Source organism: Cyprinus carpio, chromosome A13 (genome assembly GCF_018340385.1).
Source record: "Cyprinus carpio isolate SPL01 chromosome A13, ASM1834038v1, whole genome shotgun sequence".
Classification (NCBI taxonomy): domain Eukaryota; kingdom Metazoa; phylum Chordata; class Actinopteri; order Cypriniformes; family Cyprinidae; genus Cyprinus; species Cyprinus carpio.
The window spans coordinates 14,094,744-14,117,556 of NC_056584.1; the positions used below are offsets into that span (position 1 = coordinate 14,094,744).

The following is a 22,813-nucleotide window of genomic DNA, read 5'->3' on the forward strand; positions in this document are numbered from 1 at the left end:
TAAGCAAACCACACTGAGATCTTTGCTCAGTATGCAGATTTTGCTCTATATGTGAATATCTTTCTTTACCAGTGCTCTGGCAATGTCTTGTACACATGTAAACTTATACTTTAAAGCCAAAATTATTAAAAAAACAAAACAAAAAAAACTGAATGATTTCTCTCATCCCTATGCCAGGGAGTTGATGTTGGAGTTTTGTTTTCATGAAAGGAGCTGGGTGCACACAAATAGAAGATTACATGTACAGTAGCTCACTCTCATCCCAGGGAGAATTCAGAGAAACTGAGGGACTAGGTACAAGCACTCATGAAACCAGTTTGCAACTCAAGCCTCAACTGCTGACTGAAAGCTCAGAGGCCAGCTGATCATAATTAATTACAGTTCTTGAAATGAAATCCAAGGACGTGTAATGACAGACAGGCCAGGCCACTCCAAAGTTCCCACAGTGCTTCTGAATCTGTCATGACACTTGTGTAAGCACTTTAACCTTTCAAGTTTGCACTGAAAAAAAAATAAATTCACAGAAATACACATTAAAGAGCGGATGTGGTATAGTTTTCCAGAGTGAAAGGTGTCTCTGTGTGTGCGTGTGTTATTATAAGGGGCCAAGCACCGAAGGTGCTTAGGCACCTACTGTATACGTTAGCATGATTTTCTTCTTCTGCCACAAGTCTATGGCAGAAGAAGTCTATGGCAGCCAATAGAACCGCTTGCGGGAAAGTTGTGAATTTGGCACACTAATAGAGGACAGTGAGAAAAATTAACCATAGCAAATTTGGAGTCTCTAACTCAAACTCTCTAGTGCCACCACTTGTCCAGAGTTGCACTCATGTTTATGCTAATAACTTTTGAAATGTGAGCCAGAAAATCCTTGGTTCATGCCAGGTTGAATGAACAACAAAATTCAAAAATCACAAGGTTTAGTTTTTTCGCAATTTTTAATTGTTTATAAAACCTACTTTTTCGAACTCGTCCTAAGCCGTTGCACCGATCGTCACGAAAATTGAACCAGATTCAATCCATGCTGGCAAAAAGTTATGGAATTCAAGTTGATTCGTCCAACCATTCTTGAATAACATGCAAAAGAATGGTTTGGCCAAAAATGAGAAAACTGGTCTCTTAAGATTCAATGCATCATGCCAAGTCGAATGATATCCAATTTTCCCATGTCAGCCATTTTGGGCGTCGGCCATTTTGAATTTTGTCATAAAATGCTATAATTAAGAACGCATTGACGTATCGCTACAAAACTTGGTAAGCATCTTTGATGCCATGACCTGATGGTAATCAGAAAGTTTTGGTTCAGCGTCACCTTGCGGTCAAAAGTTATAATGAAATTTAACTTTTAACTGATAACTTTTGCCTACTTTAGCCTATTGTAATGGGACTGATTCCTTGTTCCATGCTGAGAACATCGATACCAATTTTTGCCATAATTGACAACTTTCTGTCCACCATTTTGATTTAAGTTGAAAACCTACTTTTTCGAACTGTAGGTCAGTCCGATTTTCAATAAATTTGACTCGGATCATCTTCAGACCATGCTGGCAAAAAGTAATGGATTTTGTGTCGATATAAGAAACGGTTCTCGTTTAACAGATCAACAAATTTGCTGGAAAGATGCCAAACTGCATCTGAGGGCTGTATCTCTGCAACGCTTTGACATATTTACATCAAACTATATATGTGCCATTGTCACCTCAAACAGATCACGCCACACCAATTTGGAAACAGTGCCACCTATTGGTCAAGAGTAATAAACCATTCATTAACTTAATTATTAAATTTCCAAAAATGCTAATAACTTTTGATTGCATTAGCCTGTCGTAATGAAACTGGTGTCAAAATATTCCTTGAGTCATGGTGACAACGTAGATACCAATTTTGAAAAAAAAGACATAGATGGCATGGCTGAATTATCAATCTTCATTGTCACTTAACCATTCAAAACTCATTCAAATTTGCTGATTTGGTGCTCAAGAAACATTTCTTATAAGGGCCTGAATTTCACTTTGGAAAATGGGGGGGTGGGGAATTCCCCCCTTAGGTGACTCTTATGAGGGGGGTTATTTAATTTGAGGGTGAGTTTTTAAATTACAGTAATTTAACTTTAATATTTTGTCACTCAATGTACTTGCATTTTACAATTTATAATTGTGTTTATTCATATTTAGGCTATATTCTTATTTACATTTACATTTAATCATTTAGCAGACACTTTTATCCAAAGCGACTTACAAATGAGAACAATAGAAGCAATCAGATCAACGAGAGAACAACAACGGTATACAAGTGCTATGACAAGTCTCAGTTAGTCTAGTACAGAACACGTAGCCAGGGTTTTTTTTTTTTTTTTTTTTTTTTTTTTTTGAATATGATAGACAAGAAAAAGAAAAAGTAAGTACTAGTATTAGTTGGTTAAGTGCAAAGATTTTTATCTTCACCCTCTTTGGCCTAAATATCTGCCATTCTTTTTTTGTTGTTACCTTGAAAGACTTTATCTTCTTATACTTCGAAAAATTGAAATTGCACAACTCTAGAACGTTATTGGCTAATTTTGTTGTGCAATATATTAAACACAGTCCAAGGAACTTTGTCAAACTCTGAATTAAATGTAACAAAAAAAAATCAAAACAAGAAAACAGTAGGGATGGGCGATTTGTGAGTATTAATGTTATGAATATATATATATATAATATATATATATATATATATATATATATATACATATTAATATATATATTTTTTTTTTTTTTATAGATAAACAATTTTATCACGATTCTTTGTCATGTTGGTTTTACTATTTTGCAAGTTGTCTGAGCATTACAGCCAAACTAACTTCCCTATTATAAAGATAAAGCCTTTCAAGGTAACAAAAAAAAGAATGGCAGATATTTAGGCCAAAGAGGGTGAAGATAAAAATCTTTGTTCCCATTTTTAATAACAAATATAAAAGTATGACAAAGATGCACATTACAGCTACACATAATATACAAATAAAACAAACAGTGCTTTATTTTCAGGTACAATAGGTGTATTAAGCAGGAGCATTCAAGAAATTGAATAAACAAATATAAAGATAAAACACTATATAAACTGATTCCTAAAGCAACTGTATTAATTTTTTTCAGTCAAGAGCAGAGTGATTTTTTTCTTTGTGTTTTGTTGTTTTATTAATAGTTCACCCAAAAATAAAAATTCTGTCAGTTGGGTGTCAATTCTGTCATAGTGTTTTATTTTTATACAACCATTTACTCACTCAAAACTTGTTTTAAACCTGAATGAGTTTCTTTCTTCTGCTGAACATATACTCTTTTCTGAGGAATGTGGAAAACCAAACAGTTGCTGGTCCACAGTGACTTCCACAGCTTTTTTTGCTACTTTCAAATTCAATGTGGACCAGCAACTGTTTGGTTACCCACATTCTTCAAAACAGCGCACGAATGAAACATTTAAAAGCACATGCAAATAATGCAAGAGTAACTCCTGTGAGAGTAACTCTACCGCTGAGTCAACACTGATGTGAATGCATGTTGCATTGTACAATATATGACGGAGCTGGCAGACCTGCAGCTGATAGAATGTGCGCTGTAACACGATACTATGATATTTCATCAAAAGCAGATCATGGAGACATTTTTATCGTCCACGATCAAAAATCGTCATATCGCACACCCCTAGAAAACAGTAATATAATAAGAGCAACTAAATGACAAGCAATAGCACAAATACGATTAATCGATTTGACAGCAGGTACATAAATACTACATAAATTGAATAATCTATTAAACTGTAAAGTAACAGTTGATATTCTTCACTGTATAATTATACAGACAGCTGCAGGTTTATTTGGGCTGCTGTCTCTTTAAGACCTTGTGCACGGATCTAATATAGATGGACATTTCGACAATTTTGCATGTTTTTGGCTGTTTATATTAAGGCTGAAATGATTAGTCGACATTGTCGACAATGTCAACAATAAAAAAATTATCTAGAAATATTTTTGCTGTCGAGTAGTCGTTTAATTTCATATTACCTAATGTAATGCAATAATGCAGTTTGACAAGTGTGGCGCTGTAGCACAAGACTGTAATTCTGCCCTCCTTTGATGCAATTCAAGAGAAAAAGACACAGTGTTTAAGTTGAGACAAAGAACTTACCAAAATTTTCATGTTATTAGATTTTTAACAAAAATTAAATTTGTACCAAGGGGTACAAACCTAGTCCACATGTGGGGTCATTTGGTTTAGGTTAAAAAAAAAAAAATTGTCATTCTGAAAATATAATTATATTTTTCTTAAATAGCACATACTCCCAATCTACAGGCTTTACTATTCTCATATCATACATAACTGTGATGTTCTACAAAACAACAAGCTTTAAAACACTTTTTCTTTTTCCTATTGCTGAAAATTAGATCACTTACTTTGAAATTCATTTTCTCAGGTAGCCTACATCACCAGTGTAAGCTTCATCAGTGTAAGTGAATACTTCTACATCACTCATCAACGTAGTCTATACTTACGAGAAATGTATCTTGACTTCATCCAGTGGTTATTATGGAAAAACCAGGGGGGGTGCTTTTACCCCACATACCCTACATTTAGTTAAAAAGTAAAAAAAAACAAAAAAAACGGTAAAAAATAATGAGAATAAATCATACATAAAAATATACAACATTTATACATTGTTTTATTCCCAAACATTTCATCATAAACAGGGCACAGCGACTTACTGAACCTGGTCTGTTAGCTGAGTAAATCTTACCAGTCACTATCATGACAACAAGTAACAAAACACATTAAGAACACAACACGTGCTCTTGAATCTGGCTTTCGTCTTCATAGTTAACTCTAACAAAAACTGCTACAGGAGTGGACGGGAGCAGGCAGAAATATGCAAAAGCCCCACGCGGTGCCTGAGATTCCTTTAGACTAGATCACTCAAACAGCGTGATACGTTATGCCCGCTCACACAATAAAAAGGCAGTCATGTTTAATTAGTCTCCCTTTGCCTTGAATACCAAACAGGTCCTCAGGGTAAAAAGAAATCCTGCTACCGCTTCAGATGGAGATGGTGATAGCATGTGATAAGTTGCAGAAAGACGGCAGAGCGCGAATGCACTGTAGGCTGAAGAGTCGCTTGTGCAGTAATTTAATGTCACACTTCAACTTTCTCACCCATGAGGGAGAGAAAACGGTCTTACATTTGAAACATGTCTCACATAATCCGCAAACTATACTCAGTGCTTTGTCATATAACCATATGAACCTTTCAAACATATGGGATCAGATTTTTTTTTTTTTTGTAAGATTTTTCTTTATTCCAAAAAAAAAAAAATAGTTTTGAACTATTCATCAGATAATCCTGGGGAAAAAACACATTATATTCCTAAGGATCATGATACTAAAGGCTGGAGTAATGGCTGCTGAAAACTCATTTTTGCTATTACAGGAATAAATAAACTTTTTAAATATACTCAGACAAAAAAATTCATTCTAAATTACTTTTCTAAATACTATTTTTTTTTTTTTTTTTTTACTGTATTTTTTTTTTAAATAAATGCAGCTTGGATGAGCTGAGTATAAGACATATATTATATATATATAACACATATATATATACACACATTATACACATCTATATATACACCATATATACACCTATACACATATATATACACATATATATATCTATATATATATACACACACCATATATACACATATATATATACATATATATATATATATATACACACATATATCATATATACACATATATACATACACATATATACACATATATATACACATATACATATATATAATATAACACACATATATATATACACATACCATATCCCTATATACACACATATATATACACACATATCTATATAGGGCTGCACGATCGTTTAACACGATATCACGCGATGTAGTCACACCCTCGCAGATGTGCGATGTCGTCTATTGTCGTAGTTATCATTAACCTTACGGGGCCCGCTGCTCCCCGGCCCTGACAAATGAGGGTTGATTCGCGCCATGGATTAATTGCACAGCTTAACCATAGTGAAAGTTTATCACATTTGCATGTGTTTTAAGTCCTTTACAGTTTAACAGTGCGCATATAAGAACGACATAGAGAGAGAGAGGAGAGGAGAGAGAGGGATAAGAGAGAGAGAGAATCGAGAGAGAGAGCGCCCCGGCCGCTCTTGCGCCTCACTTCTCTTCACCGTCTTCAAACAACACGAGCGCTGTCTTGCCCCTCCTCTCCCTCGCGCACTATTATCAAAATCAATTGACACGATGGTGTCGAAAAAAAAACTCGTCCATCTGTGTTTGTCAAACTATTGTGCGATTACTAAACTGCCGAGATATTTACGTACACAGTCTGATCGCAGCTAACCTTTAAATGATTCCTTTGAACCGATTCTATTTAATGAATGGTTTTAAACAACTGACCTTCCCCAACACTGAACTCACGAGACGTCTTAATTGGTGTGGTAAATAAAAATCTGTAACACTTTACAAATAAATGTTCTATTTATTATAATTATTTAACTACATATTAACATTTACGATTACAAACTGGCACTTCTACAACAATATTTCGCGTTAATACACATTTAGGCTATACATCCAAAGTTGTACAGTATTTGTTAACATTATGCACTGTGAAGGTACATTACCGATATTATTCAAATACGATAAACAGTGAGATTATAAATATATAACAAAAGTACGTGGTAAGTTCATGTTAGTTAATGTTACATTCACCATATCCTAAAGTTACAAACAAATAATTTCATTTATTTAAATAATTACTCTGATGTTTTAAATAATAATCAAATGTAGTGCTCTGCTTTTTCTACTCCCATTTCATATCGCATATATATCGCAGAAAAAATAAATATTCGCGCAATTTGTTCCCATATTTTTCCCCAATATCACACGTGCCCACATATTCCCCTAATATATACACATATATATATATATACACATACACATATACACACACCATATACACACACATATACAACACATATACAACACATATACACACATATACACATACACATATACACCCTATACACACATACCACTACTTATACATATACATATATATATATATATATATGATATATATATAATTATACATATATATACATATAGACACACATAATACACATATTATATAGATATATATATATACACATATACCACATATATAGATATATACACATATATATATACATATAGCATATTATATATATATATATATACAACACACACATATATATATATATATATATATATATCGGCGTGGCCGATTATATTCAAGCATTTTTATTGTTTTATCGGCGCATCGGCCAGTTTTAAAACCGATTTGCCGATAATACCATTTTATTTTGAAATGCGCGGGGATCTGCACTGCCCCCCAAAAAAAGCCTAGACTACAGCCCCCCCAATTTGTTTGGGAAAATGTGAAAAAAAGCCCTGAATGGTAGTGCATCATACATGTTGGTAAACTGCCAAGTGTATTTATTTGTCTAAACCAATAAATTATTCAACTTAACATTTTTCTCCCCTTAAACAATTCTCACATTGAAATTCAAACATTCTTTTCTCCCCTTAAACAATTCTCACATTGAAATTCCCAAGCCTCCCCTATTCCTGATTGTCGTTATCTCCGCGCCGCGCTCTCTCATATTGCCTTTTTTTTTTGTTTTTTCAATTTGTAGAAATTTGAATAATGTGGAGCAAATATTCCGCCGGGGCGCTTTCAAAGGGGAAATAATAAATAGACTAAGTAAATGGTAAATAGATTTTTTTCTTCATGTATGGCATTTTAATTAAAAATATAAAACATTGCATGTTAAAAAGTGGCACATCTTATCCCACTTACACTAGCAGAAAATGTGATTTGAAATGGGGGGAGGGCGGGGGGGTAAAACAAATAAATAGCTGCCAAACATTGAAACACTATGTCAATGCATGACAACCCAAACAATGCCTAACCCAGTGTGGGAGGGCAGACAGCTGAAAATACAGGCTAAACATGCACACTTGCCTCTGTCTTGCTGTGAGCAAGGGCACGACCCAGCCTGACAAAAACACTGTGGGCGGGGGGTAAAACAACTAAATAGCTTGCCAACATTGAACACGACAAAAACACTGTGTTTCTGCGTAATAGTTCTGCATAATAGCCTTGAGACCAAGGGCATGTTCCATTAACATCTCTTCCAGCTCCAGATATATTGTAATTTATACAATATTTAGTTCCTGTTCTCGATTCTGATTGGCCGAGCTGCATTCAAAGACTGATGATATTTAGTGTAACAGCACAGGGAGATTTCAACCTTTAGATCATGTCTCTTTGTCTGTGTAAATTGTCTGTGTAAATAACGTGGAATGAAATGGCGTCAAGACAGAAAGGGTTAAAACATGTTGCTTGCTATGTTTTATTCTCGTTAACTGTTAAAGGATGATTACCTCATTCGCCAGGAGAGGGGCAACCACTCTCCAAGCCTTTGGGATGGGGAAACTGTAGGCTAAAAATACATTCTTCCCATACATGGAAAAACTTCTGAGGGGTTCTGAGCAGAGTTTCTCAATTTTATAAAGAAAAAACTCCAACTGAGAAACAAATCCTAAGGTTTCATATTGCAAACGACAACTGGTTCTTGTGATAATGCAATAAAAATCCAAAAATACCAACAACCCTCCCTCTATCTGTTAAAAGCCTCCGTCTAACTCCAACATTTACCATTTCTGGACAGACATTTAAAAATCTATGACTTAAAGGAAGAAAATTGTACAAGTTGAAACATGAGGAAGAATGTGGAGAGTTTTGCGCATGGACACAGGTGGTGCTGTGTGTAAATGTTGCCAGCGAACAAATGGGGTTAATATGGAACAGAAGTTTAGAGTTAGACAAATGAATACAAAGTACATTTCTGCACAGCAGATGCCGAATGATGATCTCAATGCACTTTTTATGGCCTGATGTGGGCATGGTTTGGGAAGGAATATCCTGAGAGAACTAAACCTGCCATTAAAAGTAGCACAGCAGCAGTGTAATGTGGTACAATACCTCAATAATTCAACAACTAAAATGGAAGCTAATCTTTTCCCCATTCTGCCTAAATATCACATTTCACTTAATCAGATTGATTTAAAGCCGAGTTTCCAAGACCGATATCATGTGAATCTGGAGAACACAATGAGGTTGCAAGAATACAACACAACGCTTGCTGCAATCATCTTGACCCAAAACTCAACACACACCTCATTATCTGGTCTAATACATTGAATTTTTCCTTCAGTTTGGGCTTTATTTAGTTTGGTAATCAGAATAAGCAGTGTCAGTCATCAAGAATTAAAAAAAATAAAGTCACTATGGGACATTCAAACATTTTACAAGAAAAATGATAAATACTGATGTAATACTTCAATGACCAGGGACTGCCTGCCAAGAAAATTATGTCCCATAAATCAAAGCATAAAGACAATATTTTTGTTAAGCTTCTTGGCACCCATAAAAATTTGTTATAAGAAAAATGAGCTTGACTGTGCTTAAACGTACTGAGATAGAAAGACCACACATTTTTATATCTGATAAACATAAACAGTGTTAATGGACAAACTAATGTGGCTATAAACCGAAATGTCAAATCTCAAAGTTAAAATCATTTTTAGAGTCAAGTTAAAGTCATTTTTAGAACGGTTTTCCATGGAAAAATACTAATCCATTAAGCCTGCTAAAACCATGGAAAACCAAAATTTCTCTTAAACTCTCCTTACAATACATTTTCATCTAGTGCTAAAATACCAATTTGGAGAAAGATTTCTTTTATGTCAAAAGCTGCAGTCTTGCTAACTTCCGCCATTTTGCAGCTTTAACCACAACTTTAACCACACGCCATCTCCAAACACAGCACAATGTCTTCATGGCAGATTTCAAAGGTTAAACTGAAATTGTTTTGCGCTTTGATTATAACATCATCCTTTTGCACACAGACAGTGTTTATGACAACTCAGATTTGAAAGCAAGTATAGTTTCATGGTTGTTGCTTTGGTACATTAAGCAATGTTAAGTTGTTTCCTTTATAATGAGCTTCTATGTGGAAGGAAACGTTTCACACCAAAATATAGTCCATGGCTTACGGTTTCATTCATTTGGCTGTAGATAATATTTATTAAAAGTACTGTTTGAAAGAAATCTGGTTCTCCTTAGTGATTGCTTTAGTACATTAAACCACAATAAGTGTTTTTCCCACTTTAAAGTGTTTTCAAATGTCCAGTGGGGAGATAATGAGTAAAAAAAAATTTAATCTCAGTGACATTATCAGGGAAAGTCCATTACGGATCCCTGAGGCACTCCAGAAGCTTTCAAGAGTAGTTCCTGTTTTTTGGGGGTTGATGCCTGATGGTACCTAAAGATCAGAGGGGACAATAGCCTATATAATAACAAACAATGTATATTTTAAATAAAAAAATATTTACAAAATATGATGCTTAATACTGAAACAGTTTAGATTTTAAAGAAATAGAAGTGTCTTTAAAATACACCTAAATTTATCTTCTGTAATATTAAAACATTTCATTACTACAATTTATCATTTTTTAAAAAAAAAGTCAAATCAACCCATTCTCTCACTTGTGACAGGTTACATGACTCTGTAGGAAACAAGTAGACTAAACTACGATGATTACTGCCCTAAAGTTGTTTCGTTTAAAGAACACCCATAAGAGATTTTGTAAACTTCCAAAAGTCCCTTGCCATAATCGGTCTAAAAGAAACGCCTAAAAAGCAAGCGGTTAAACACACGCTAGCCAGTTTATATGCTCAGTGAATCTGTTGTCAATTAATGGCTTATCCGTTCAATATCCAAAACTGCATGCAAAGTAATTCTGTTTCAAATAACATCCGCAAATAATAACTGAACTATTTGTCCATTCCTAAACAATTATTTGGGATTCCCATAAAAGCACAAAATAGCTAAATGAAAGTTTTGCATGTCTAATCAGGGAAAGTAATTATACTGCAGATGTGAGGTTTTTCAATGGTAAATAATCAAATTTGGTTATAATCGAAAAAGTTATGACTTAAACGGAAAGCTTAAAATGTGTTTTTGTTTCAAGGGTTTTCATTCATTTCGGATTTGTGACAACAACAACTAGTTTAAACTGCGAGGCTGAATGTTGTCCTTGGCCTGATGGTGTTTGAGCGTGATCGAATTTGCAAGGCAGTTAGCTCTCTGACATTTAGGTTATGTTATGCATTTTACCCAAGAGGCTTCATTTTAGCAGAGAAATGACATGACAAATTTCTGCTGGTGGCTTTAGCTATTTTGCATTCAGCTAAGATCACTAAAGTCACATTGCATAAACAACCGAAATAAATGTGGAATAAACTGCAAAATCAATTTACTGTATTAACTAAGAAATCTACGTTTTGCCTGACCTATCACCTACATTTTCCTCGCTGGACACAGTCAATAAAAGAGGTGCGTTGAACTCTCTGTTATAGATTTTGTAGTAATGACATTCAGAGTGTTAGTACAGTATATTAACTTCTGTGCTGTTGTATGGAATCTGGTGTTTTGTGTGAGACTGGCCCTGTAAAGTCTAAGGTTAAAAGATCTTAAAGAGACTATTCACCTATATAAATAAAAAAATAAAAAATATATAGTGTTTTTTTTTTCTATGTTCTTGCAATAAGTTATTTTGGACCCCACTGACTTTCATTCAATGGACAAAACATCATCTCTGTAAAAGAAAGAAAATCATACAGGTTTGGAATGACATATGGGTGGGTAAATAATGACGCTTATATTAATGAAAGAGACAGAGCTCTTGCTAATCTCTTGGTGAGTGCAGCGACACTAGAACTATTTTTCAGCAATGTACTCTCTTATCAAGACGAAATGAAACCTATTATACAGGGAGAAGATTATGCCAAACAAAATCAGTCAGCATGTCAGAAAATAAGACTACCTCTCACTGACATGCCAGCGAACTGCTCCGGCAAAAAGGTGAGAAGCTGTCGACTGCGAATCTGCACTGGGTGTCCAGAAGGCCATCACTTTGTATATGGAGACAAGTGCAAATTGGCTGCCCTGCAGGCCCGGGGTGTCAATCTAGAGGCTGCTGAGATCACTTCACCATCACCGTCGTCCTTCAACCATCTGTCTCATCCCCATGCTAAAACTTACTTAGCAGAGCTGGGGAGCTCTCAAAAATATTAATCACAACACTGACAGAAAGAGTACACTGCACCAGTTACACAATGACCTTTTAAGTTTTATTCATTTATATTGCTTAATGCAAGATTGATATTACAAAAACCATTAAACTACACCACTAAGATACACCATCATGCAAAGCATCCATTAGATGATATTTAAAGTAATGTTCTTAATGCTCAATAGACAGTATTGTGGTGTAATGTAGATTATAATTGAAATATATTTTGTGACTAAAGCAAAAACTGCTATTTCAGTGAAGCACTTACAACAAAAACTAAACAACCCTAGTCAATAATTCAAAAGACACACCGTTTATAGCCACTACAGCACGGCAGCATGACTGAATTGTTGCCATAACCTGGTCTTGTTTAAAATCACTTGTAATTTCACCGTCATGAGGACTGGTAAAGTCTGTAAACCCAGTAACATTGGCACAGCTTTCATGCAAGTTTACCAAGAAGGGTGGTGAAGCACCTGATGAATAGGTAGTTTGTCTTGAATCAGCAGAAGAACATAAACTTTGTTGTCTGGATCCATTCATAATGTCTGACAATAATAATAATAATAATAATAATAATAATAAAAAACAGAAATATAGGCTTGGTACACCTTTATTGACACCAACATGCCTCTTTTTACGCACTGGCAGCACTCACAGATCAGTGATACATCAGTTACATCAGTGATAGATTACATCAGATGATATCCCAATGCATTTTCATGCTTTCCTGACTTTTCAAATTAGGATATTGTATATACAAGTAAAAAAAAAAAAAAAATCATTCAGAATTGCACTTACAAAGAGAAAAATATTTTAGAGTTAGATCATTTAAAAAAATAATAAGTACCACGATTTAGCCTAAAGTCACTCTCTAGATACTGCCACCATTTACTTCAATTGTAAGTGCCTTAGTCAAAATGTCATTTTGGCTTTTTATTTTATATTTCACAAGTTCACACTTACAGATAATGTTATTTTATATGTCACAAGTTCACATGGCGTGCTGTCCGGGGAGAGGGCTTTGAGATCAGTAATTACCCTTGAGCCCGGGGGGGGGGGGGGGGGGTCCGAGCTCGGCGTTTAGCCTGGAGCCAAGCGCTCCCCCAAGTGTTCCTCCCTGTGCTGGGGTAGGAATGTGCTGAAGGTGAGGAGTCATGGTGGTGGAGGGATGCTGAAAGATTAGAGATAATGAAGTTAAGGCTGCTTTGATTATTTATAGGGGTTCTCTCTTGTGCTGATTGGATAGATGTGTAATTACTGATGATGGACTGGCCGTGTTAATTATCTGTGCGTGCTCCTCCCGAAATTTGTTAATAAAACATCACATATTTATTTGAATTAGAGAAACAATATAAATATTCTTTCTAGCAAATCAACAATATACAGTACAACTAATGCTGTCAATTGACATTAACCTGCAAACCATTTTCAACACAGAAAACAAACCAAACAACTTATTCTTTTTGTCTCAGCTTGTGTCCTTCACTGATCTGTACCAGGTGGGAAGACTCACAGTACAGATGTTCACCTTTCATTAAAAAGGTATGTAAATAAGAGGGACAGGTATGAGAGACAGTCAGAGCCCTCAGGCACAGTCAGGGTAAAAAACAGACAGAGACCAGCTAGACCAAGCCAAGTGGTTTACTGGTTGGTCTATAATGTTAATGAAGATGCATGCGGAGCACTCAGCCACAGACCTAGCAAAGGCTCAGGATGTGCCTGCAAATAATTAGATAAGCAGTGAACCTATGCCGGATACAACACCTCCCTAAAAGCAAAGCTGGCGTGGCCCTGAACAAGATATCCAAATAAGAGCCTGCTCACTTAAATCAGACATGGAAACAGGTCTAACCAACTTATTCTAATTTACAAAGTCAAAACATTCATGGGAGAAGATTTATTAGTGAAAAGATTTATTAGTTAAAAAAAAAGCTACAAAATGATAATTCACATTATTTTTTATAAATGCATGTTATTAATCTTAATTTTTGTTTAGTTATCCTTTTAATTTGTTTTATTTACATTGTAACCATTTTTTATTTCCCTTGACCTTGTAATACTTAATGATTGATTTTGTAATACTTAATGAACAATTTAATCGACTGCAAGCTCACATTTAGATCTGCCTTCATTCAATCAACCACTTCTGTTACATCACACTTTTACAAGTGACAGTTCACCTAAAACTGAAAATTCTATCATCCTTTGGCACAGAGACTGATACAATACAATACTGACTAATATGATTTCAGTTGCACACAAGTGTACACCACATGATTTTATACAGATTTACAGTCTACTTTTCTTTTTTTTTTAGCTTGAGACTGATTGCATCCAGTCATAGGATATCAAACTTGTCTGATTTTTTTTTTGCTGATTTTAGAATGTTGTTGTCATTTGTCATGCATATCTTAATAATAAGGCACGTGCGCATAGGTTTGTGGTGTTCAAAATGACTTGAAAGTCTGGTAATGTGTGACCCGCAGTCGTTTAGTGCATAATGCCCAGTTTTTTTTTAAAAAAAGCTGGCTTGGTTGCTTAATGTACAGAATTTAGCCTGACTGAAATCCAACTGCAAGTAAAAGCACTTAAATGACTTTCTTTCATGGTTAAAATGAAATTACAATGATTAAATTACCCCTTGAGAGGCCAAAGAATTTATAGGAAAAATAACCTCAAAAAGTTTTTATCTTCAGTCTTTGAAATGACAGGGGTAAAATTCTCTGAGGAGTCTGTGGTTGCATATGCATGAAAGGTAACATTAGGCAGAAAGACAAGGGACTACAGTCAGCAGTTTCTGAGCACCGTCTGCCCTCCACTGCATGTTAATTAGCACGTAATTGATGCTTCTGAGCTTTACAAAGCCACAAGAATGATTACAATGTTGCATTCTTGATTTAGTTTAAAATGTTGTATAGAAAAATGTTAGATTAAATTGTACGAGTTAAATTATACATTGTGGCATCAATACAAGCAATTCAGTTCAAGCATTACATCAACTATACAGCATGTCTGAGCAGGCACATGATCGCTCTGAAAAATGGAAAGCCATTTTCAATAAACTCTTTCAATCAGGCTACAAGAGCCACGTACAAGCTGACAAAACTAGCTCAGCTTCAGTGACTCAGGTCCACCGCTGCCATCGATTTCTGTCAGTCAGAGTGGATGATGTCTTCCTGTGACTCTGGTGCTCTTCTACTACATGCCCTGTAGGCCAAATTGAAGTGGAGGAGCAAATGAATTTAACATTGGCTGGCACTTACAATGTTAAACAGACTAACGTCTGGTGAGAATAATCTACCAGCTCACCAGTAACATACTTAGCAATAGCATAGCAATTTTATGGATGGAAGACAGAGAACTCATATTTTTGCTGAACCAGTGGTTTGAAATTAACAACGTCTTAAAGATAGATTTTCTTTCTTACAAACACCCAACTTTTCACTTCAAAAAACATTACCTGATGGACTGGAGTCATGTGGATTACTTGTGGATTACTGTGATGTTTTTATCAGCTGTTTGAACTCTCTTTCTGACGGCACCCATTCACTGTAGAGGATTCATTGGTGAGCAATTGATGCAATGCTACATTTCTCCAAATCTATTCCAGTGAAGAAACAAACACATCTACATCTTGAATGGCCTGAGTGAGTATTTTTGTGTGAACTTTTCCTTTAAGTCACAATGACAGCCTCACTTCTTGTGGTGGGAAATAAAGAGGTTTTTACTTTAGGGTAGCTAAGTGCATTCTGAGTGCAAGGTGTGCACGTTTCTTCCCATTCCCATGGCATTAAAGTAGCTTTTAATCAGCAGCATTGTAAAGTCTTTCTCTGATATGATGATACATCACTGGAGGCAATTCAAAAACCCGAGCTCATTAAAATTATATGGCTATAATTTGATTGGTCTGTTGGTCTCTCTGAAACGCCGAGGCAGCAAACAGCCGGAAAGCACTTGGCTAAGAAATCCTCATCTTCAACACGTTCATGCCCTTTGGCAAGATTCACAGTGTTTTCCCATTAGTGTATACATCTCGATACATGAAGAACCCGGCCCTACATATCATCTAAACAACTCAAGACTGCTCAGCGCTCATAGATGATTTTTGTTTAATCTATGTGGGGAAACATGCTACAATATTTCAATCACAAGCTGACAGAGCAGACGTGTCTGCCACAGACATGAAGCGGATGTTCATTCTCGGGATGTGTTACTGGTTTCCACGAACAGTGACAGCGCAAGAAACTGAATCTGAATAGTCACTTAATGACTATTGACTAAATGACTAAAAGACACATCATCATTAAAAACATCATAGCACCACTAAGAACACAGGCAATGAAATTAGAAATCTTTTCCTTTATCATTAAATTGAATAATTAACTTGGGAACAATGAGACACCCTTGACTGCGTTTGATATTCATCTCTATTCCAAAGCATGGAAGAGGTTTATGTTGCTCTTGTGGCGAAATCTTCTAAACAGCCACAGTCAATTATATCTTTAGACTGCTACTGTATTTTTTTAATGTTACATCTACTCCATCAGAAAAATCATTTGAGAATGCACCCAGCACATATGGCCCACCTGGCACCACAGCACATGCCCTCAGAGAATACAGATATTGCCTTTATATGCTCCATACTTTCCATACTAAGATAGTCTGGTGGGAAACTAGGCTTAAAAAAAGCGAAAAGCATGAGCCAGCAAGCACTTGTCAACAACAAGTAATCAGTTTTTGTTTTGTCTTGGAGATGATGGAGCAGAAGAGTGATAAAACTGCAGCTGATACAGATAGATGTGTGTTATCACAACACAAGAATGTTCAGTTTGCCAACAGTACTAAAAGCAAAAAGATGACGTGCAATCATTTATGTAAAGTGGTAGCTGATGCATAATGTATCCATGGAATCAGATTTTAGGTTAAAATACACATGAATATAAAAGTGTGTATCTTTCGGTTTTAAAAACGTGATACACAGGGCAGTGGATTGTTTTTTTTTTAAATGCAAAGTCTAGAAATGCAGATTTTACTTCCTAGTTTTACCTCAAGTGCTGTGTTTGTAAAACACTGTCATGTGCAAGGCACTGTAAATGACGTAAGTGCAATGGTCAAACACACCCATCTAACAAAAACTTGCTCTGTTAAACAAGCTAAATAATCATTTACAAACTAATCAAAAACATAGAAAACTAAAACTGTGAACAAAATACAGTTTAGCTGGATAACTAACTGAACTGTGAGGTTACTTTAATAAAATATGTTTCCTGCAAAGATCCCTATAACATGTGAAAACACTTTCTTTATGGTATCTAACCCTCTATGGACCAATATAATGCAGCTGACTGAGTTAATCATAAAAGATAACATCACAGAATGATGCCACAAGAAGAATATCCAGTATCTAAAGCCTGCTGAAGAATGAATGACCCTTAACATCAAAAGCTCAATTCTTCTCATTTGCATTGCACTCATATACGTCTTGCAGTGGCTTATACATATTTCACAGAGGCATGAGAGACTGATGACTAAACTAAACGTGAAAAACACAGAAAGATGAATACTCTGCAGAGGATAATCGATTTTCTCTAATCACACATTCAGCTGGAGATACATTTCTGTAAACAAGCTTGCCGCTCTTCCCCTCTACATGTAATATTTACAGAGCCTTTGGTAGTCAAGGTGTCCAAAGATGCAAGCTCCAGGTTTTTAAACTTCATTTTCTTATGCTAGTGCATATTTCATCCTATCTTTTATGGATTTTGCCATTCACATTTCGCTTCAACCTGGCTCACAGCCAATGTGCTGACAAGCCTTTGCGTGAGTCTTAACTGAAACCCAAACAGTGCTTCCTCTTCCACTGTTCACTCAAACAGACTCAATCATAATCTAAAAACAACCAGGATATGCTGTTTAATGAGAACATTTTGAGTGAGTTTGTTTTGAAAGGAAGATTGTGTTTAGAACTGTTCTAAGGAGAGTGATTATGAGAAATCATCTCCAACAATGTGGTTACAGACTAAAGTGGTAAGCAGGGATTTATAAAAAAAAATTCATATCTCACTCCCTAACTGAACAGACATTTGTGGGAGAATTGAAAAGGATTTCTGCAAATCCCCACAGAGACCTTTATCTTACCAAATATTACAGAAAATTAATCTCTAGTGACAAAGACCTCAGTAAAATTGTTGAATCTTTGGGACAAGACAGCTCTTCAGAAGTAATCACTGCATGTCAAGAGTTATCACTTTAACAATTGTGGAAAAAAACTATGCTTCATTTCTTCTGTAATGAAGCATTTTTTTTTTTTCAGTGTAAAATACCACATTTTGCATTTTAAAAAAAGCTGGAATTTATATGTATATAATATTTAGAGTTATAACTCAAATGCAAAATTCTATTTTTGCAAAATAAAAAAAATAAAACATTAAAAACAGCAATAATACACCTCACTTTTCAGAACGATGAGCTTTGTATAAATCAAAGCGTTTCAGAAAGGTGGGGCATAAAGGAGCAACAATAATGTACATTATGTGGAAAATAATGTTTTTTAAACCTTAAATCGCATAACATTGCATTAAACCAAATACACAACATAATGTTCTTTTTAGCAACATCATGTCTCCATCTGGTAAAAACAAACAAAGTGAACTGAGAAAGAGGAATTCCATGGTCATAAACCTTGACCAGTGACCTCTGACCACTGAGGTCAATCAGTTATCCATTGTATCCAAAGTTACAGCACAAGAGCAAGAAGTCTCTTTTCAGGAGAAGTATCTTTAAAAAATCTTTATGGATACATAAAACCATGTTCCTGTCAAAGGTCAGGTCGTAAAAAAGCAACGTCTCACACATATGATTTGTCTGCTCATATCAAAGGTGAAAACATTATACTCTTACACAGTCAGTTTGTAACTAGTTCATGGCTCTGTTTAAAACATAAGTCACTGATTCAATCTCAGGAATTAAACTCTGCTGATTCAACAAGATGACAAAATGTAATCTCATGAAATCCGGTTGCCAACTTAAAAGTAGCCAAAAAATATTGAGGTCTTTTGAAGCTCAGCTGGTAGATAAGAGGAAGAAAAACATCCCATGGCAAAGAGCTACAAAAGCATCATATTTTCAAGAGTTTTTGCAGACAGTATCTCAGGGAAGAGATAGAAGCCTTCAAATATTGCCCTTCAAATTTAAGTCAATGTAACCTCATATATCAACTTCCAGGATGTTCTTCCACACAGAACTGACAGGGATACCATTTAGGCTCTTTGGCATTGACCATATTTAACACTGGTCTTCCACAAAAGTAGTGGTCAATTGAGATATTGCCAAAATCGATATATCAGCAAATATAAGTTTTTTCTGTTTTGACAATGTGTTGGAACGTTTATTTTTGGAACACCAATGCCTGAATGCGCGGAGCACTGAGCAAACAGATTCTCCATCGTCATTAGTTTACGCTCTCTAATTAACGTCTAATATATAATTTAATTAAATAGTGTGATATCATATAGATCTGCTTCATATCAGTCATCGGCCACCCTGTTCTCTAAATAATTGGCATCAGCAAAAAAAAAATAATAAATATCTATATCGGTCAACCACTTCTCAAAATTAACTGCACAGTGTCATTTAGCTGAACATCTCTACCATAACAGAAAATGAGAAACCTACAGTCTCCAGTCACCAAAGAAGAGGCCCCCTTCTTCGCTTTTATTTTTCAATACAAGTTCATCTGTATGACACTCATCAGACACAAATAGCTTACTTTCCTCTGGTTTCAAAGGGAGAAACAAAGAAAAAACGAAGACACACACACACAGCTTTGTGAGAGCTGACCGAATCATCACGCACTTTGGTTCATCCTAATGTTAACAAGCTTTGATTTGAACAAGTGACTGAAAGCAGTTCAGCCCCATCCCAGCACCGCCACTGTAATCCTGCCAACAGGGGCAGAGCAATCAGCATGTCAATAATTGTGTTGTGGAGCAGATATCAGATCAAACGCATTTCTCTGTGGAGATAAAAGCCCCCTGTTTTCCTATCCTGTCCGCATCTGAGGCCAGCCGTGGCTCCAAAAACCAATCCGATAGAGGAAACATTCCGAATCTGACCCTTGCATAACTGAGGTACAAGAATCAGTGATGAGCATCTGTGCAACGCCGTCACCATCCCGGGGTTGTCATCAACCCTCACTGGTTGCAGAAACTCATTTCCTCTTTGTGACACTATCTTTGACATCTGTTTAAATCTATTGCATAACTAGCATAGTTCTTGCAGAAATAAATGCAAAAGCACTAGGCAAAGTTCACATCAATTTAAACTCTTCACTAAAATGAATTCATTTTGTAATTTTAAGGATATAAAGAAAACACAAGCTGCACCAAACAACAGCATAGATGTCTCATTCAATGTAGAGAGGGATTCAACATGAAGCGCCCCGAGTCAAATGACGGGGCGCTAACCAGCTGTTCAACCACTTGCTTATGCTACTCTAGATAAAGCTTTAAAAACGGATCTAGAAGCAGCCGTCTTCATACATTATTATGTTATGATAAAAGCAGCAATAGTAGAGAAACTAGTTAAGCAGCAAAGTCTTTGATGTCCAGTATATTTCTACTGTAGCCATGCACACAGAACACAACGTTTCATGTTTCGTGCCACAGTATAGGACAGGACAATAACAACTTGTGAAAAACAAACTGTGATCAGCACTACACTATAAAACAATAGCATTACATTCAGTAATGTACATTCAGAATGCCATAAGGGAGCAATTCCCAAATGAGCAGTGGTTCATTCACCTCATTGTGCCTTGATCACAATATCAAATGCACTCACAATAGAAAATGAGTTGGCTGACTGTGGCTGATGCACAGCTATGGAAACAAAGCACAAAACACAACAAAACCTCAAGACAGTACATGTCATTTAATTTAAAATGAAGTTCATGAGCTGAATATTTTCCTGTGAGCTAAAGAATTTCAGCAAATTTCCTTTGAGACATATGGTGTTACTAAAAATGTGTGGTTTCATGGTACACCACCCTCACTCAAAACTGAGTGCAATATGTAGGCTACACACTATCAAGTGATGATTAGTGAGATAATGATACAGCTTCTACAGATCAAAAGATACTGTACATGCAAATGCATTGTATTTTTTTAAATTATGGTTCTTTATATGACTGCAGCTCACATATTTTGGTGGTGTTATAACAGTGCTGATATACAGTACAGTCCAAAAGCATTGTGACTTTTCACTGTTTGTATTACCCCTCAAGTTAAGATCAGAGCATGTGAGCGGTGCCATCAGCTTAAAGCTTAACACACATATATACACTCTTCTTAATTTTCAGTGCAGAAATACATCTGTTAATTGGCGAGACTTGATGATTTATTAGCCCAATAGATAAATAGAAGAATAACAGAGTACAGTAAATAGTAAAACTACACTATACTGTTATTGTGCAGCTAAAATAGCTGGAAGCAACTGACACTGGAAATTTTGCACATTCGCTAATTGTACCGATCATGCCGCTTCAGATATGCTTAAGTAAACTCATAATTAAGATTATCGCTATAGACCTCATTATTTAAAAGATTTATAAAATACAAATTGCAATAAAAGATAAAACTTTTGATCGTGAATGATTCAACGACTCATAACACAAACATACTCTGTGTCGCCACCTACTGTCGTAACGACGTAAACTGTAGAAAGCGTCACTGACACATTGTGAACGCATTAAAATATAGTCCCTACCACCAGTAAAAAGTCCCAGACTAAATATTAACCTTCAAAAAAACTTGAAAAACTCGTCGTAGCGTTAGCACTTCCCTGTAACATTCACAAGAGAAACTGCTCGTGTTTGTACAAGCAGTTAACGTCCCTCTCGCTCCTAAGAAAATCGTCGTATCAAAGCATTTAAAAACGACTTGGTAATAAATATGGCTTTTAGAAACAAGCATAAGATAATGGGCTTTGAATTCAGTTCAAGCAAACGCGGGTATTTGATAGTCTCGCACTAAAATCACAGCACGGAGCGACACACTATCTTTGTGTGAGTCCACGCGCAAGACTTTGGCTATTTAAACATGCGGGCTTCCCTCGCCGTAATGACTGCTTTTCCTCATTAGTCTGCAAACGAAAAATTTCGACACAGTGACTCTAAAAAAAAAAAAAAAAAAAAACTTATAATAGCACCGATCCAGCCACATGAAGCAAACAGAAAAACCTACCTTTCGACTCAGCGTTGTCCCCGAATAGAAATAATACGCTATGCCTAGAACCCAAAGCACAGCGAAACATAGTAATATCCTAGATTTCCTGCGCATTGCTGTGATTTTGGATGGGATAATACAGTGGCTGACTCGGGGTTTGTGCCGTGAAAAGCCACTGACGTCCACGTTCTGCGTCTCGCTGTGGCTACAGCGCTCAACTAACACAAAATCACCACCAGCAGCGGTTGGCTAGAGGAAGAAGCAGGAAACAGCCAGCATCACCGGGTTAGAGGGGAAAGGGTAACCGACTTTAATCCAATCACGCTCCGCAGAGATG

General features: G+C 35.8%; 1 protein-coding gene across 2 annotated transcripts in view; it reads right to left on the bottom strand.

Moving 5' to 3' along the window:
- LOC109051572 (polypeptide N-acetylgalactosaminyltransferase 2-like) overlaps positions 1 to 22,765 on the bottom strand; it is a 66,923-nt gene extending 44,158 nt beyond the window's left edge. Inside the window, exon 1 of one of the 2 annotated variants that reach the window (XM_042768908.1) lies at positions 22,495 to 22,765. In XM_042768908.1, coding sequence (XP_042624842.1) covers positions 22,495 to 22,590 — 96 coding nt within the window. In that variant the 5' untranslated portion in view covers positions 22,591 to 22,765. The remainder of the gene's footprint in view (positions 1 to 22,494) is intronic. The other variant, XM_042768909.1, reaches the window with a different exon arrangement.
- Between the last annotated feature and the right edge of the window lie 48 nt (positions 22,766 to 22,813).